The sequence below is a fragment of the Lucilia cuprina genome, chromosome 5 (assembly GCF_022045245.1).
Source record: "Lucilia cuprina isolate Lc7/37 chromosome 5, ASM2204524v1, whole genome shotgun sequence".
Taxonomy (NCBI): domain Eukaryota; kingdom Metazoa; phylum Arthropoda; class Insecta; order Diptera; family Calliphoridae; genus Lucilia; species Lucilia cuprina.
Window position 1 is genome coordinate 66,549,809 of NC_060953.1, and position 19,311 is coordinate 66,569,119.

Consider the following 19,311-nt stretch of genomic DNA (forward strand, 5'->3'; position numbering starts at 1 on the left):
TTCGATTGTGTTACGAAGCAAATGCACTTACAACTTGTTAGTGCTCTATTTTTAAAAGATTCTATCCATTACGCATCAACGAGCAATTCTTGTTTTAACAAAAAAAGAAGAGGTTGGTCTTGCACTTAATAAAGCCTGCATAAAATTTCCATTTCCAAGTGTCCAACGGAAATTGTATACGTTTGAAAAACAAACAAACCTTAGTCCTCAAAAATCTTTGACCTGAATTCAGTTATTTGCACACATCGATAACAAATGGCTACTTAAATGTACGCAGCTAGCAAAAAAAAAAAAAAGAAACCAAGTCTCGAATAACTCTACAGGAAAGGAAATCATTGCAAAAATAAAAAAATCTAGAAACAAAAATAATGAAAAGAACTTGTAATGACCGCGAGCAATGAACTTGTATAATGCATATGAGTATAACAAGGAGTGTCTTTTATTTCTATGAATGAATTGGTCGGTCGGTCGGTCGTTCGGTCGGTAATGTCTATAGAAAAGGGTGTTTATGTTTGAATGTTTTACTGCATATAAAGTCATAGATATACACACTTACACATAAATCATATAATAAGCTTTTATGCTGTTAAAAAAAAGTTTGTTTGCATGTTTGTATTTTAAGAGTAGAAGGACATGTGACACACACATACAGTGCTACATAAGTATGTATGAAATGTTTACATATTAGTTTTATGTTAAAAAAAAGAGGCCGGTCCATAGAGATATAATTTGCATTGCCGTTGCATTGTATTTTTTGTATTAAACAAGCAACCAACAACAAATAAAAGCAAGGACATTCACATAAACATATTTTTTTTTGGTTTTAGAATTGGTCATTTCACTTATATATGTGCATATATGCATATGTACATATGTATGAGTGTAGGAGTAAAAAATCTCCTTTCTGCTCATATACTCTTGCATTAGCTGCAGTTTTTTACATTGAAATTTGAACATGAAATAAAATATTCAACAAGCTTTAACTGAATTTGACTGCAGGCTAGAAGGACTTAATTTCATGGATTATGAAATAAATTAAACAGCTAAATTAAAATAAATAAAGAAAGGAGTGTAAAGATATTATGTTTAGTATAACATATTAAAACGCTTTGTGTTTTACTAACAATGTGTAATAAAATACTAAAACTGTTGATTTTTTTGTTTGAATTTTGGTTTTCTTAAAACTTAAACAAAAGTCAAAAATTTAAATTAATGTTAAGATTGTGATTTAGGTTTTTATAAGTTTATATTATATTATTTATACCCTACACCACTTCAGTGGGGAGGGTATATTCGGTTTGTGCTGATGTTTGTAACGTACAATAATATTGGTATGTCCGCTATACTCGTCCGTTTATCGTCCGTCTGTCTGTCCGTCTGTCTGAACGTCCATGTAAACTTTGTAATCAAGCTACAGGTCGCAATTTCGAAGATAATTCAATGAAATTTGGTACATGATATTCTATTACCCTAGAGACAAACCCTATTGAAAATGGTTAAGATCGGACTATTATTTAACCTGGCTCCCATACAACTGTACCCCCGAATAGGGTACAAACCCTATTGAAATCAAACTACAGGCACAAATTGTACAAAAATAAGCAATTTCTATAAAACAAGTTTAAACGTTTAACTATTGAGAAGACATTTATTTAACAGTTTTAACTATATCTTCAGAAATGTAAATAAATAAATAAATGAAGAGGCCCTATATGGGGGCTAAGGTCAGTTATGGACCGATTCTTACAAAATTTAACGAAGTTTTGAAGGTTCTGTAAAATATATTTATGTCGAATTTCATAGCTTTAGATCATTTCTTAGACAGTTATTACGGAGTTATTCTCTAAGGGGAAATTATATGGGGGCAAGGTGAAATCGTAGATTGATGTTGTCCATTTTCAATACAAAATAAACAGCATCTATATTACATATCTATCCAATTCAACAGTCAGACCGACTGTGAAGTAGAACTTTAAAATAAGTTTTTTTCTTAATTAAACCAAAACCGACACGAATGATCAAACAATATCATTAGTTTCGCTAAAACAAAAGTCAAGTTTTCAAATAAAAAAAAAATCGGCGAAATATCTTAAATTGCAATCCACAAAGTTTAGAGGATTACTTCCAAAGTACTAGAAGTACTATAAGCAAAACTTTTTTAAAGAAACTTTAAAAGGTCAGTTTAGCATTTTATATTTATAATGTTTGAAAGCAAATTGTCAGATTAAAGATTCACATCGATATTTTAAACCACAACTTATTAATTTTTCTTCTTAAACATTTTCATCTACATACATACGTATTTTCATAACAAAAGAAAATGCAATATGTCATGTCATGTAGTCTTCATGAGTCTGTCAGTGGGACTTTGGCTTAAATCTCTACATAAGTGATGAAATTGTTTTGGTATTAGTTGCACATAAGAATTTATGATGCACTTGAAACTACATATGTAAGAGTAAATATTAAAAGGGATGAAAGAGTGGAAAAAACTACATATGTATGTATGAACATATAAATAATATTCATAGTGTCCTTATTTTTTTTTTTCATTTTTATTGGTGATATTTGTTGCAGTTGTTCGTATGATTGTAATGATGTTATACATACATACATAAATACATATTTGTGGTATTGGTGTAGTCGAGTTTCAAGTAATATTTTTATTGAAAGCATTATGATTACATCAACAACATCATCAACATCAACATTATCGTCATCATCATAATTATGAGAATCAAGAACTACAACACGACAACATCAGCAATATTTTAGCCTTAAGCTTTACGTAATGCCTCAGGTATGAATGTCATTTTTATTTTGGTGAATACATTATTACTTTTTCACCTGTTGTACAGCTTCAATGGGATTCCAATGTGAAAAACGCAATAAAAAAATTGTAGTTGGAAGAACATAAACTGAAGCATTTCATCGAAATCATCAATACTGACAAGTCTAAGTGCGACACACACAAATACACACTCACTCACAAACTCATACATACATACATTTAATTTGAAATATACAGACATTTATAAGTATGCGTTTATTGAAATATTATGCCAAACATGCCAAAACTCAACTGAACGTGTGAATGTGTTAATATTGCATTTGTGTGTTTGGTATAGAGATTCGTGAGTGTTTTTATAGCTGGAAGCATTAAAGTTTTAAAATTTCTTTTTTTTCATTCGTTTGCATGAAGAATTTATATTGACAATATTATCAGAATTTGTCATATCGTCACCTAAACTGCAAACAGTCATAAGGGGCTTTAACATATTTTAATTGCAAAAGAACAACAGTAAACATGTTGAAACTTAAGAGATATTTTCTGTGCTTATTTGTCAAAAAGCATAACTACTCTTTTTGCTATTGCTATCAGATTTAAAGAATTTCCATTTTAATAAAATAATATTTACCTTACTTTTTTCAAAGTTATGGAAATTTTATCAATTAACAAATTTTGCTCATATACAAAACTTACCTGGCATGGTGCCTGAAATAGATATGCATCACCGAATGCAGTACTCAAGCAAAATATATAATCACGTTTGGGATGCTCCGGTATTGGCTGCATGATGGCACCATCAACGATAATTAAATGTTTTGGTGCCGCCTCCACACTGCGACCCTCACGCGAATCGCAGGGATAAAAGAGCAGAGTAGTACCCTTCAAACACACCCAATAACCCTTCCAGCCCCGCTTACGGGCCAATTCGATTTGATGTTTTTTGCGTAAAAGCCATTTTTTCACCGACAGGAAACTGCAAAGATTAATAAGGAATTTTTACGGTGAATTTTTTTTTTTTGTGAATTTAAATGTGATTTTTTTGTCAATTATTTTGTTAACAAACATTTCATTTATCTGATTAAAAAAATGCAAGTAAAAAGGTATTTACAATTTTTAACGTACTATATAACTTGCGGCTAGTTATGGGTGTAAACAATTAGTAGAAAAAAATCGTATTTTTTGCATCAAGGATTACAAGTTGATATTGATCAACATGAATTTGGATTCTAGTGTAAATTTCATGAATAAATTTTACAGCAAATTTCAGTTTTAAATGCTATATTTTGAAAGTGAATTTTTGGTAAAATTTTGAATCAAAAATAAATTTCGAATTTCTAAAGAATTTTCTTTATGAAATTGTAAATCTTTAAAAAAGTTTCAAACATTTAGGAAAATTTCAAATTTCTTTAAATTTTCGAAAATCTTCTGAAATTTCGAATTTTGTATTAAATTTCTAATGAAATTTAGAATTTTTAAAAAATTTTTGAATCATATAGAAAATTTCCAATCTCTAGTTAAATTTTATATTCCTTGGATTTCAAATTTCTAGAAAAACTTCAATTTTTTATATTTCTACAAAAATATCGAAAATATGGTAAAATTTCGAATCTATAGTTAAATAGAGTATTTTTAGTAAATTTTTAAATCCCTAGAGAAATTTCGAATTTCTAGTGAAATTTTGTAAAATTTTACAAGGATTACTGAGATTTCAAGTTTCGAATTTTAAGTAAAATTTCGAATTTTTTATAAATATTCGAATTTTTAGCAAAGTTTTAAAATTTATAGAATTTATCGAAGATCAAATTTTTTAATTTATATTAAATTTTCGAATTTAGAGTAGAGTATTGAATTTCGAATGAAATTTTAAATTTCGTTTTTCTATTGACATCTTGAATCTTTACAGAAATTTCGAATTTCAATATTATTTCAAAAGCCTTAAATATTTTAAAAATTTTAAATTTCTAGTAAAATTTTGAATTTTAAATAAATATTCAAGTTCTTATTAAAATTCTTTAGATATTTCAAAGTTATGTTTATATTAAGATTTTATTTTTAATTTCTATTCAATTTTTGAATTTAATGTAGAGTTTGAATTTGGCATTTCTAATGAAATTAAAAATTTCACATTTCAAATAAAATTTTGAATCCGTGGAGAAATTTCGAAATTCTAGGTAAATTTAAAATTTTAATATAATTTCAAAAGCCTTAAAAAATGTCAGATTCCTACATAATTTTCAAATGTTTTTGTAATTTGGAATTTCTAGTAAAATTTCCAATTTTTAGTTGTATTTTTTTATAAATCTTAATTTTTTAATTTCGAATTTCTAATAGGGTTTCGTGTTTTAGCTAAATTTCAATAAATTTACAAAGTTTGTAGTTAAATTTCGAATTCCAGAGAAATTTTGTATTACTAAAGATATTTCAAAATCTAAAATATTTAAAGAATTTTTAAATTTGAAGAGAAATTTAAATTTTTTGGTGTAAATTTATTTATTTGATTCTAAAACATCTAATTTCTATCAAAAGAATTTTAAAAAATTTTAATGAGATTAATATTTGATGAAATTACGTATTCATGGAAACAAAAATTTAATCCTTTGGTAAATTTCGAATTTTTCGTGATTTGTTCTAAATTTTGGGAAATTTTAAATTTTTTTCAATTTCACCTGATTTTGGTAATTTCTAAATTAAATTTCAATTTAAATTCATAGAAAAATTAAATTTCTGAAAATTTTAAATTTCGACTTTTAAGAAAATTTTAATGGTTTTTAGTGAAATTTTATTTTTTCCTGATTTTCGTAATTTCGAAATTAAATTTATAGAAAAATTTAGAATTTATAAAAAATTTAAATTTCGACTTTTAAATGAAATTTTCATTTTTTAGTGAAATTACGAAATTTTAGTAAAATAAATAACTATTAGGAATCCCTTTCTTGCACCAGAAATAAACTCAAGCAGGAACACTTTTATAAAAAATGGATTAAAGAATTGCATATATTTGAGCAGTAACAAATTGGCTGAGATTTAAACATGTGTTGTTTTTTGTCTCCCTTTCTATATACATTTTTACAAAAAAATATAAAACTATATAAAAATGCCTGTTAGCTTTAATTCATGCATTCAAACATTCCCTTATACAGCTACATATACACATACATAAGTATTTGAATGACTCTACTATTTGTCTATTTTTTTTCCTACTCTTTTGTTTATGGTAAAACTTTTCTTCTTTTTTTGGGATTTTGCTTTTTTTCGAAGATTTTGAAGTGTTGACGTTTATAATACATACCCAGCTTTACGTACAGCTCCAGTGCAATTGAATGATGAGGCAGCTGTACCAGTTGCTTTTGCTTTATATGGTGACGCCATGACACTTTCGCCATCATCTTCATCCGATACGGCTGTAGTTAAGCTCATGCGGTCATCGTCGGAAATCTAAACAAATTAAACAAGAAAAACGCAAAAAAGTTTTTAGTAAAAATATAAAAGTAAATAGGAGGACAAAAAACTGAATGAATGAATAAATAAAGAAATCATTATCATTAGTCAATGTCTTCTTATGCATTACAATGCATTAAGTTTATATATATATATTTTTTTTGCAAATGTAAATTGTGTTGAGTTTTTATTGTTAAGATATATAGAGACAGGCAGTTATTGAGTCAGTTGTCTGACTAGTTGCAACGAAAAAAAGACAGGCATCCAGCCAGTCGGTTAAACAAGGAATCAAGAAAATAAATGGCCACAGTCTTGTGTTGTAATAAAATCAACACATTCTATGATTTCTTTGGTTTTATTGTTTCTGGTGCTGCTGATGTTGTTTTTGTTGGTGTTTAGTCTTACAATGTTTTATTTTTTGTAATTTTTTCCCCCTTTTTTGTTTGCATCACTTTTTTTAGGGAGTCTGTTTAAAGTTTCCGCTTACCAAAAAAAAAAACTGAGGACCGACAAAACAACCGTTAGAGTTCAACATAATCTCATTATAAACATGATGAAACTCTCGCTATACGAGTGTGTATCAAACAAAAAAGGAAACAGAAAAATATATGTGTGTATATAAAATATTGGTACGATAATCCTGTTGTTTGAAAAGGCTGTCCCAAACTGTTGAGATTAGGGTTATTCCTGTAATTAGTTATTTAATTAAATGAATGTAATGAAAGGATGTCATTTGATCCTTTACAGATTATTTGACCAATTATTAAACTCTTAAAATACTATCTCTCTGATTTGGTTGGTCCTTTAAAGTAGTTTTTCTCTAATTTGAATTCTCTATTGCTGGCTTTGATCCCAGAAAGTATCATCCGATACTTCAACAACAAATACACTCAAATGTGTTGAGCTGAATTGTTAGTGACTTATTATAGATCATGAAAGAAGCTTGTATGACGACTGTTAGGTCACTTGGTCCATTGTGATATCCCACTCTGTAATTATCTTTTAATAATCTTGGCCTACGAAAGCATCTTTGAGTTAATTAGTTAGTGACACATCTTTGAGACAGTTAAGACTATGCAAGATCCATAAGCAATAAGTCAGTCTGCGCTCTTGAAGAACGACGCAGTCATACACTGATTGTCTTCCTCATTGTATAAGTAATTTCTATGTGAAGTACTACTCTTTAACTTGGATTCTCTTTTGATACTTTTGGTCCCAGAAAGCACATTTGAGTAGATTGGAGAGTGACACATCATACACACAGTCATACACTGATTCTCTTCCTTCTTGTCTAAAGAACATCTATGTAATACGCTGTTCTATGTGAAGTCCCACTCTCTAATTTGAATTCTCTTTTAATACTTTTGGTCCCAGAAAGCACATTTGAGTAGATTGGCGAGTAATACAACCTTGAGACAGTTCAAGTCATGAATGAAACTTATAGAGAAAAGTTTTAATGCGCGTTTTTGAAGAAAAACCCCTATGCAGTGCTATTCTATTAAGAACCAAGGGAATCAAGGTTCCTTTCCGTGAATAGCTAAGCTAGAACATTTTGGTCATTGAGTTAGTGATAATAGTGGAACTTATATACGGGGGTTATATACTTAGCATAGCCAGGGGAATATGAAAAATGTTTAACGAAACGGCTATGTGATGATTTTTTAATTACTGATATCCCAGATTTTTAAAAAAAAATAATTTACTGTACATGTGTCCTGTTCACCAAATCAATTCCACATAATACCATCTAAGTTGGGAATTTAATAGAGAATACATACATTTCAAGCTTATGACTACCGAGTCTTGAGAGATACAAATTTATAAATGTTAAAATCGAGCTCTCGAGAATTTGTTATCGGATTTTTATACATTAACCAGTTAAATAACTAGTTTCTAAGGGGTATTAGAGAATATATGGATTATAGTCATTACTGTCTTAATTACCTAAGAATAGAAAAGTAACTACTGTCTTCCCGATAAATTACTTTGAGAAATTTAACTTATGATTAGCAGAAATCATCAAGGCACAACTGCTGGGACTTTCTGTATATTTACGTGTGAGTGTACCCCAGAGTAACAGACTCTTTTACTAGTTGCAGTACCCTTTTAGTTAGCTTTACTTTACTAGTTGAGTTGCATTCGCTTGCGTGATTTAGTGTTAGTGCTATAACCGTTATGTGAGTACATTTCTGTAATTTGTATTGTATGTAATATACTATGTATACATACAAATTTCAATTCGGCACACACACACAGATATGCATATTGTTAAGGTACTTACAACGGCCACACAACCACTGCAGCATTTTTTAAAGTATATAAAAAGCATTTTCATGTTCGACCCCATAACAGCAGTCGAGTAGAGAGTAATGAGCATTGTATAGCTACTCATTTCAACTACAACTACTACTCGAGTCGGCTCTTTTTTAAATCCCTGCACTTTCAAAGGCTGTTTACAAGAAGTTATAGTTCTTAATTATTTAGTTTTCTCTTATAATACAATTACAAATTATATTCTAACCTAAGTTACCGAGCAGTGGGACGATGACCATTTGCCCGTTGCAGTGTCACAGACCAGAGTCTTTGGTGGGAATCGAACTCACAAATCCCAGACTGACAAAATAGCACACCACCTTCATTAGTTCCAGGTAGAAATCAATTGATTCTTCAGTTCGACAATTAAGAAATTAATTATTCCAACGACTGATTACTTGCTAGATTACTTAGGGACCATTAAAGGAATACAATATACTTTGACTTTTTAAGGTTAATTGGTTCTCCAATATACTACTTCTCTTCGACTAAGTATTTTTTAATTTGAAAGGAGCAATATTAGAGAGGAATAAACTTAACTTTCCATAACTCTCTTTGACTATCCCTTAGATTACTTATATAAATTAAAGTTTCCGCTTGACTCTCACTAAAATATATAAATACATGTAATCGTGTTAATCAGTTATTTAGACAATTGCTCTTAACAAAAAACTACTGGGCTTTCCAACACAACTACAATACAAAATATGGCTGACTGGTACTGAAAATTTTAAGCAAATAAATACCAAAAGCACATTCCAGTATCCTTAAAAAATAACACAAATTTACACACTTTCACATACATTTATTGAAGGAAATGAGAATTTAAAAAAATATATATAGAGTGCCAAGTATCTGAAGAATTCAATATACATACATATGTATATTCACTGCTAGACCAAAACTATTGGCTTGTGATCCAAAACGAAGGAGGCTAAAGGGTTTTTTTTGAAAAGAATAAACAGCAACAACAACAACTGTAAAAAATCAGCCAAGTTATTCATTGATGGTCCATTGAAGTGGTAATATTTTTTTTTCGTACAATATATTTTTTTCTGATCCTTTTTTTGTATTTTTTAAATTGTTACGAATGAGTAGCAGTAACCCAATATAAACATTTTTATTTATAAAAGAAAACACTTGAACTATTTTACAAATTATATGACTGATCTATATATTTGCTGCCGTTTTTTCTTCCTTATCCACTTTTATTTAAGTGAAAATTGGAACAATGTTGTTGTTATTTTTTTATATTTTAAATTGATTTCTTTTATATTTTTATTAAATGGGGTCTGGTTTTTATATGTATGTGTGTTATCCTTGTATTATTCCTTGTGTCCATAAATGGTAAATAAAGTTGTTGTTGCTTTATTAGAAGAAATGCGTAATAAACTATAAATATGTCTTTGATAACTTTATGAATATTGGTTAAGAATTTATTAAATTTTATATGGATAGTGAGTAAGAGCAAACGCTTGTATAGTTCTTTCTTTTTTTTTAGAAAAAACTTAGATTTTTTACAGTAAAAATTTTTTATTTCATTTCCTCCCACAAATATTTACACTTTTGTATACGAATGTGCAATCCAATAGATTTCCCTGATAAAGTCTAACATATTTCCAGAGTCATAACTTTAACTCATTACTTAACGCATTATCAGTTATTAAAGTCTCTGAGGGATCTCTTGTACAATTTCATTAAACTTTCGATTCTATGAATTTCAAATTTAAACTTTTCTTTCCTTTTACAGATCCTAAATCTGTAGCTTTAAAAACATTTGAAGATTGTCGTAAAATAATGAAAAAATCCGAGGTTTAAGTCAGCAGTTCATTTCTATTTGCAAACAGTAAGGAGGTTTTGACATCAATGTTGCAGAATAATAATCCTGCCCTTTTTTAAAGGAACTTTCCTTTATATATATGAACTTTCCTTTATATATATGAACTTACTCGAAAGGAACCGAATTTGAAAACTGTAAAAACACTACTTAAATCACTATTTTAAACTAATGTTCCAAAGATCATTCCCTTCTTTAGAGTAACTTTCGTATACAACTTGAACGCACTCGAACTAACTCAAACCAAATTTGTCGATATAAAGGAATCGAATTTTGGCCTGCGGAAGGTTAGTGATAAGTGTTATAGTCTGGTAGACTGGATATGTTGGGTTTGATTCCCACCTGTGACACTGGTTAAGGAGAGCACAACAGTCCCGATAGAGGCCTAGGTGTATTTCTTCGGATTTGATGTATTTATATATACATCCGCATTTCAAACTAACTAACTAGTCGAATTTTAGATAAGTTTTGGGTTATTCCTGCAACTAGTTATTTTAATAAATACTTGTAATAAAGGTAAGTCAATTGATAGTTTACAGGCTCTTAGGCAATTTTGGAAATTCGAATCTCCATAAGTAAAATACCATTAAAGGTAGAGATCTATTCGTTTGCTCCCTGAGTGCACCATACGCAACATCTGACAGATTTGGATTAATTTATGAATAACACATCCTTTCGATAGTCCTGATAATGAAAGAAGCATGCAGAATGGTATTTTCTACTTCCAGTTCATTTAAGTAAATTTCTCAAGGATTTTTGACATATCCTTGAGACATCCTAGATAACAAATGAAGTTTGTAGCAGGATATCTGATACTGTCAACACATTTCAGTAAAGTTCATATGCTTGAGACAATCCAGATCATGGAAAGGTTTGCAGCCAGATATCTCAGTATGAGCTTTTAAAGAACAATATAGTAACATATCTATTATCATCCTTGTCAAAACAACTTTAGATATACAATTTACATGGAAATCATATATGATCCAATCATTACCTGCATCACTTAATCTTATTCGAAACGAAACTATTGGTGTAAGAATTTTTACTTCATTAGAGAAATTTACGTATACCATTTGAACACACTTGAGCCAAATTTGGCGAAATATAAAAGAACAGAGTTCAGTCGAGTAATACAGTTTCATATCCTTTAGAACTCAATCATATGTATGGATTTGGGAACACCAAAGATCGGTGTTGCAAACAAGTGGTTCGAAAATATTTTTCTTAAACTCTGGCTAATAAAAGTTGACTTTTTAAATTATATAAAATAATATTCCGAAAATGCATTCAAATAAATTTAAGAGATTCATTTCCTTCGAATTCTGACAATTTGTTTTTATTTGAAAATTATACTGAAGGTGTATCACCGAAGTTCAGTGTCGCAAATTAATGCTTCGAAAATCCTTCCCTCCTTAGCTTTTCTTTTGAGATAAAGCATACAGAAAGAAGTATATTCTAATAACGAAATTTTTGAGAGAGGGAAATTAAACTATAAAAAGTAATATTCTTTAAGTTAACAATTCACTACTTCAAAGACAATTTATGTAATACTTAAACAACTGCTCAAGTAGAAAATTTCTCATTCATCACCACATAGAGTTGTCAAATAATTTTAATTAAATAAAAATTATTTCTTTATTTATTTATATCCCTCAAACCAGCTTTCAATGTTAATTATCAATCAAAGTGAAAGGGAAAATTCTAAAACCCAATACAAAAACCTAAATCTTTAATACAAAACAGTAAAAATAATTGAAAAATTCTTTTAAAATCTCAAGTTTGACAAAAACAAAAACCAACTCTTTTTGTTTTTGTCCAACTTAATAAACGACCAGTAGATTTTGAGGATATTTTTTATGGTATTTATTGTTTAGTTATTTATCAAAGAAGAATTAAATACTTTTACTTAAGCATTTATTTTGAAATACAGTTCTTTACTCACTTTATCAAATGTTTTAGATTGTTTTAATTTTGCAATTTAATTTTGTAAAACCATAAACTTATGAAGTAGTTAAACGTCTTCAGTAGAATAGAAAACAAGTCAGAAAGTTATATTTGTCAAACCCTTTTAAATGATACCCTACATCTGTTGAAAGTTTATTTTATGCGATTTTTCGAAAATTATATAAACTTGCGTCAGTTAAGAAGGAAGTTTGAGAAATTTGCTGAAACACTATATGATTTTGGAATCCAAATCTGAATTTCGTAAAATAGCCTAATGTAGGACTAAGTCCTATAATAACACGAAAACTTATTAATTATGATTAATTTATCATAAGACTATAATATTAAGATTGTAGAAGGACCATTCTGAGAATAGATGGTTGCATGACCAATAGTTTTGAGCATTACAAACCTAACCATAAACGCATTATACCCCTTTTAGGGTATATTAGTTAGTCAAATACTTTAAAGTAGTTGTACGTGGGTAAAAATAAGTAAATTACAAAATTACCAACTTTTTTATGTTTTATTCATTTGCTTTTTTCCGTATTCAATTCATTAACGAAATTGTACGAATAAGAAAATATTTTAAATGAATAGTAAATTTTTCTTTCCATTATTTTACCTTTTTTTGAGTCAGCATTTTTGTCTTGATAAAGGTATAAAAAGGGGAGAAGTAATAAACATTCGTGTAAGGATGAAACAAACAAAAAAAATTGGAAATAAAAACAAATCCCTTTTAAGTAATTAGACTGAAGTAGAAATTAGAAAGATGTAAAAACTTTACGACAAAAACATTTATCAGTCAATGTTTTTGCATTATGGAAATGGAATTAAGTTTTTATAAATCTCTATATACAACTAGGAAAACATGTATCTTCCATCAAATGATAGAGCGACAGCATTAGTTGATAGAAAACTAGCACTTCAGTTTAGTTAACTTGATATTTAACACCCTTACCTTCCTCAGAAACATCTCGTTACATTGTTTAGCAGTGCTGCGCCAATGTCTGTGACGAAAACGCGAATTACCCAAATGTAGGGTGCCGTGCAATTCGGCTGCTTCGTTAACTACACGCTTAATGACTTGATAACGTATGACATCATAACGATGCAGTGGTTTAAGTGCCACAGTGCCATGTTCGGGTTCTGATTCAGCACCCGATCTCAGTTGATCTTCATCTTCGTCGTCATGCCAAGCACTCAGGACTCCTTCAACAAAATTGTACAACAGTTCACCATTCGTTTGGGATGGCTGTGAACCGGACGGCTTTTGCTCATACTTAATTAGTTTTCGATTCTGACACACTTCTCGCAAAAGATTCTCACCGAAATGAACGGTTTTGTGACGACGTCGACGCTCGTCTAGCGATGCCGCCGATGCAGACTTTGTGAGTTTTCCGTTGGTTCCATTTGCATGGCCGTTTTGGTGTTTTCGCTTTGCCACTACGGGGCCAGTACAAAGCAAGGCACACGATTCGCCGCGTTGGAGTGTGTTGGGCTGTGAGTTGCTGCGTTGGTCGGCACGCTTCGTTGATGAGAGCAACGATAATACTGGAGCGGCAGGCTCGATATCGTAAAGTAAGGCAGGTGGCTGTGCAAGGGTTGTGCGCAACCGATTGAAGTCGGCTGCACAGCGAGGCAGTGAGTTACACTTAGGAGCATTCAAGCATTTTCGATTCCGACAACTGAGCGGAGCACAATAACGGCAATCATGGCAGATAACAAATTTGCGCTTCTGCTGATTTTGAGCGGGCGGCACTTTTGACGATGGCGGTGGAGGAGCTGAACCGTCATCTGACGGAGGTACTGTGTGCATTTGAGCTTTTGTTAGTTGTTGATTCCGCAGGAGATTCAACGTTGATGACGACGATGGCATTTTTCGTTGGCTGGTCGACTGACATTCGAGAAAACGACAATTGGGATCAGTGCAAATAGGCAGCAGGGGACATGAGGGATCTGTGCAGGGCGAGGGAGAGCGTGGCGCTCGCTCAGCAGATGATGATTTTCGTTTTAGTACGCCATTGTGCGAGGCGGTCATGTCAGATATGGTTGCCGACCGTTGAGTTTGATGCCTCCTAGAACGATCCCTTTTTGACTCTCGCTGGCCTTGTTGTTGAGTTGAGGTTTTACTTGTTTTGGGTGGCAACTGGGGTGGCATTAACTCATCTTTGGGTACGTACTGGTAACGTTCTTTGTGTGGCTTAGCATATAGCCGCTCAACATTTGTTGCGGTTGCAGGTGTTGGTGTCGAGACGGTAACTACTTCACTGGCCGAATGTCGAAGGCGTCTGTCTCTTATTCGTTGTTCTTGATATCGACGATCTGAACAAATTTGTTGCGCAGAGGGCTGGGTTTGATGCTGTGTCTGTGGCTGTGGTTGAACCGACGGAGTTGATGACTTCTGTGGCAATTCTACAAAACTTTGATGAGATGAGCGTCGGTCTACGGGTGTCTTGCCAATAGACTGCAAACGATTCAGCGGATAGGCAATCCAGTCAGGTATGCTCTCTTCACTTCTGTCACTATAACCAAGTGAATGTCGCTTACGGGCTGGATGCTGGCTGACATCGTCCTCATGCGAGTGTGATCGAGGTGTATCTCCACTACCGTTTCTTCTGTGATGTGGTCTTCTAGTTTTAGCCGAGGCTTCTTCTCGTGCTGTTAAGGCTTTTGTTGACTTTGTTAGCCATTCCACTAAGTCAGTTTTAAGTAGTGAAATTTCACCAGGCCCTGAACTTTGGCGCGACAGGGGTTTCTTCAGTAACTCGGTCAACTCTTCTTTTAAAGCCTTCGCATAGGAAGATGTACTGGGTCGCGTTTCAGCCTGCTGCGGTGTGTGCTGTCGTTCTGCTACCGAACGTTTGCGTGGCAAATGTTCAAGGAGCCATTCCGGTAATTCATCCTTCATCACAGTTATTTCACTGGGACCAGATGAAGTTCGAGCCGGCACTCGTTGGCGTTCCAACCACTCCATGGTTTCTTCACGTACCGTACCACTTTCAGCTGAACGCGACGAATGCCTCTGTTGAGCTTTTCGATCAAACCACTCGAGCTCATCGGGAGATCGTTTGCAGTCTTTGGACACGGGAACTTCTTCGGCACTTTTCTGACGCCGAGGTGGCAGTTGAGGCTTTTGTTCTTCAGCATGTCTGTGATGATGCTTATGACTGTGGGTATGTATATGAGTGGCTGCTGAAGGATCTTTCTTTGGAGGCGCTTGTGATGGTAGTCTCTTGGGATCTCTGCATTTGATGAGTTTTTGTTCAATGGTATCTTCATTGCGAGCTCTTACCCGGCGTGTGATTTCGAAGATGTCGCCGTTTATTTGATGGTAAAATTTTTCAACTTCTACACCTTTATCGAACTCTTCCTTGACCTGATGGACATTCAGTTTACTACGTGATGGTGGACGAGGGGGAGGAAGGGGAGGAGGAGCTTTTGAATCCTTATCATCGTCGATAACATCATCATCAGATTCGGCTGACATCAAGAGGGCACCTTTGCCGCCTTCACCCACCACCCCACCGATAGTTCGTGCCGAAGATGTGGCTGGATACAGCTTTTGTTGTAATTCCTCTTGTTGTTGCTGCTGAAGCAGGCGGTCGAGCGAGCCATGATGCGTTTTTATCGTCGGACCCAAAGTACCTTCTCCAAATGGCTGCAAACGACACTGTGCATTGCAGATGCAGACAGGACGTTTCTTACTACCGAATCGAAAGAGAGTATTCGCCAGTTGTGTCACACCATCGCCCAAAACGCTTCCTCCACTACTTGCCCCACCGCCACCAGCGGTCACATCCCTTCCCGAAGCCGTTGTTGCCGAAGTCAAACGTCCGGCCTGTGAAACTGGCGTTATGTCGACTATCACGCAACAGCAATGCAACGAGAAGGTCTTTTTATCGCAGCCACTGCCGCTAACAGAGTTATTGTTATCGCTTTCACTATTTTGTGAGGCTGCCAGAATGAGCGGCTTATGCAGCGAGCACCAGTCGAATCTTTACGTCGCGACGTCCACGCGTGCCTTCGTCTATCTAAGGACAGTACTCGGGGATTCGACTGGAAAGAATCGTGTTTGTGGACAAAGTTAACGCAACAGTGGTCCAAGTGCAAAAAGGAATGGCAAAAGTTTGCAACAGCAGCAAAAGCAGCAGCGTAAGGTTTAGGTTGTTGGATTAGCAATAGCAATGGAAGTGGTAGTGGTAATAGAGCAAGGATACGTTTGGTTTTATAAATAATTTCTTCAGATGCATCAGCATACACCATTCCCACATCTATTGATAATCTTTGGTTGATAGTGTGTGTGTGTTATCTTCAATGTTTTTGTGTCTTTTTCGATTTAATTTCGCTGAGTGCTTGACATTAAGTTCTAAGTCTAAAATTTTTGGCAATTTGTTAATTTTCACTAATGTTTATTTTCAAATTCACTTCAACACTCTATAACAATTACGTATGTATGTGTTTGTCCTTTAGAGGAAAACAAACACACTTACGGCGACGCACACTTGCACGCACGATTTACAAAGTTAAAGGATTTGCATTCTAAGGAAGTATTGTTCGAGTTTTTGACGTTTACTATTTCCTTAAGTTAAAGTCACGTTTGCACATCATTATTATTGTTGTTGTATTTTGATTTATTTGTTATTTTTGGGGGTTTTTTGTTTTGTTTATGCACAAATCAATCGATATGTTTGTTTAACGAAATGTTGCTAAAACTATAAAGAAAACAATGCTGAACACCTTGGAGTTTTAACGACTTTGAAAAACACGTTAATCGATGTGTATGTATGTGTATGATGTATGTATTACATGTTTGTTTATTTTGGGTTTAAATGAAAGTGCAGGGGTATATGTTAGTATCGTATTTGTGTGAAATTTAACTGATTGAATTAAATTTTATGAATCCGTCGAAGAGTGAGTGAAGCAAGGAAGTGTATACATATATGTATGTATATATGTATGTCTGTATAAGTGCAAGTTAGCGCAAGTAGATGTGAGTGTGTGTGTAAATGCAATATTTTACATTTACATGAATATAACGGTGAAGGACATTGGCAGATGTAGCGAATGCTTTTTTGGCGCAAGGACACCAACTACAATGTTTTTTTTATTATTATTTTTGCACTACGTAAGAAAATAACAAACACATACATATACGCTCTATACATATAAACGTTTATGTATATTTATATGCAGTTTTTAATACACACATACATTTACACAAATGTATATTCAAGTGAATGAGTGACGTGAATCTTAGTTGTATAAGTGAATATGTGATTTTGTCTTAGTATATATGTGTGTATGTATGTTATATGCGTATGTTTTAAGCGTAAGGAGAGTCAAGTATATATATGTTTGTATGTAGTTTGTAATGAACATAAAAATAAAACTACCAACATTTTGCAAATAAAAATCAATATTTTATTTTGTTTATATGAAATTCTAATTATGATTTAACTTTTCTTGTATAAAAAAAACGTTTCTCTTATAAAGATAAGAACTAGTTACTTTTGTTAATATAGCTTGTAAGTATGTTATTTTTAAACCCATTTTTTAGATTATCAATTTCTAATTTTAAACATGTTGATTAAGAATGCTTATTGCTTATTGTAGGTGCTTTAAATTGGAAAAATCAATTTATGTCAGTCCTTGTCACATACGTAAATATATACAAACATACTAAATGACGTTCGTATTTAGAGTGAATGACATTGACCTGCCACATGAAACATGAAAAACAAATGCCAACTAAATATTTGTTTTTAGTCTTGAATTTCATATTAATTCTATTTTAACTGCACAAACTATAATTGTGTACATATTTGCAAGAGTTTATTTGTTTAATGAACGCTTTGGTTTTATTTCTTTTTTGCTATTTGAATTTGCTTAAAGATTTTAAAACAGTATTTTGTTTTGAGATTTTTTATTTAATAAATATAGTTTTGAATACTTTATTCCATATATAAATTGTGTAGATTTTTTAGATCCTAAAAATCAAATGATTTTTCTTTAAATTCGCAATAATGTGAGCATACAATAGTTTGCTGTAAAAAAATGTTCCCACACCAAACGAGTTGAAATTTATACACTAATTTTAGAGTGTTGATCATATAAGCCAAGAAATTTGGGTATATGTATCTGGGGCCTCAAGAAAACTTATCTCATCAAACAGTCGGCCAGATATTTTGTGCCAAAGTTTTGCCAATTTGATGAAATTGTATAAAATAATCAAATTTTGTCATTGTGGATCAAACAAACACTTTCAGACACTTTTTATCTGCATAGAAACATCAGGAATGTTTCCAAGTTGACGCAATTGTAATAGTATTAGAGCAAGGATATGTTTAGTTTAGATGAAGCAGAAAAGATACCAATATATTAATTAAATTAAACCTTCAGTGTTTACAAAGGTTGTGCAATAAAGTCTCCCCGAATAGTAGACAGTGGTTTTTTTTTAATAAATTGTAAGGATTTTCTTATTTGTATTCTGTTCAATAAAGTTTATTGAGAATGTATTCTATGGGTATTTTAAGATATGTGTGAGGTTCAAACAAAACTAATTTTGAACGAAAGACGAAGATAACAAAAAAGTTTAAAGACCAAACGTTTAAAGACAAAAGTTTAAAGACCGGTTTTAAAAAATGCCTTATATTTAGTGTCTCACCAAATCATTACAGAAAACTTGAACAGAATGCAACTTTTTCGTTCACAGAGAAGAGCCTTTAAAAACTATTTAGAATGAAGTATTTTAGATATTTTACTACATCCGCCTTATTACTTATTACTTATTCTGACTTAAAGGATCCTATCTGACCAAGTCATTGCAGAAAACTTGTAGCGAATGTAACCGATTTGTATGGTTCAAGCATTGGCCGAAAACCATCATAATATATAGACATATGAGAAAAAAACCCTTCCAAAACTATTTAGAAAGAAGTCTTTGAAAAATTTAATTACATCCTTCCAGACGTCGAAATATTTC

The 19,311-nt window shown here is 32.1% G+C and overlaps 1 protein-coding gene across 6 annotated transcripts in view; it reads right to left on the reverse strand.

The window, feature by feature from the left end:
* Positions 1–19,311, reverse strand: part of LOC111690717 (protein still life, isoforms C/SIF type 2) — a 104,535-nt gene that overhangs the window by 49,081 nt on the left and 36,143 nt on the right. For all 6 annotated transcript variants that reach the window (XM_023453257.2, XM_046952185.1, XM_046952184.1 and 3 more), the window contains 2 exons: positions 6,081–6,226; positions 3,485–3,764 (listed from right to left, as the gene is read on the reverse strand). In XM_023453257.2, the coding sequence (XP_023309025.2) occupies positions 3,485–3,764; positions 6,081–6,226 (426 nt within the window). The remainder of the gene's footprint in view (positions 1–3,484; positions 3,765–6,080; positions 6,227–19,311) is intronic.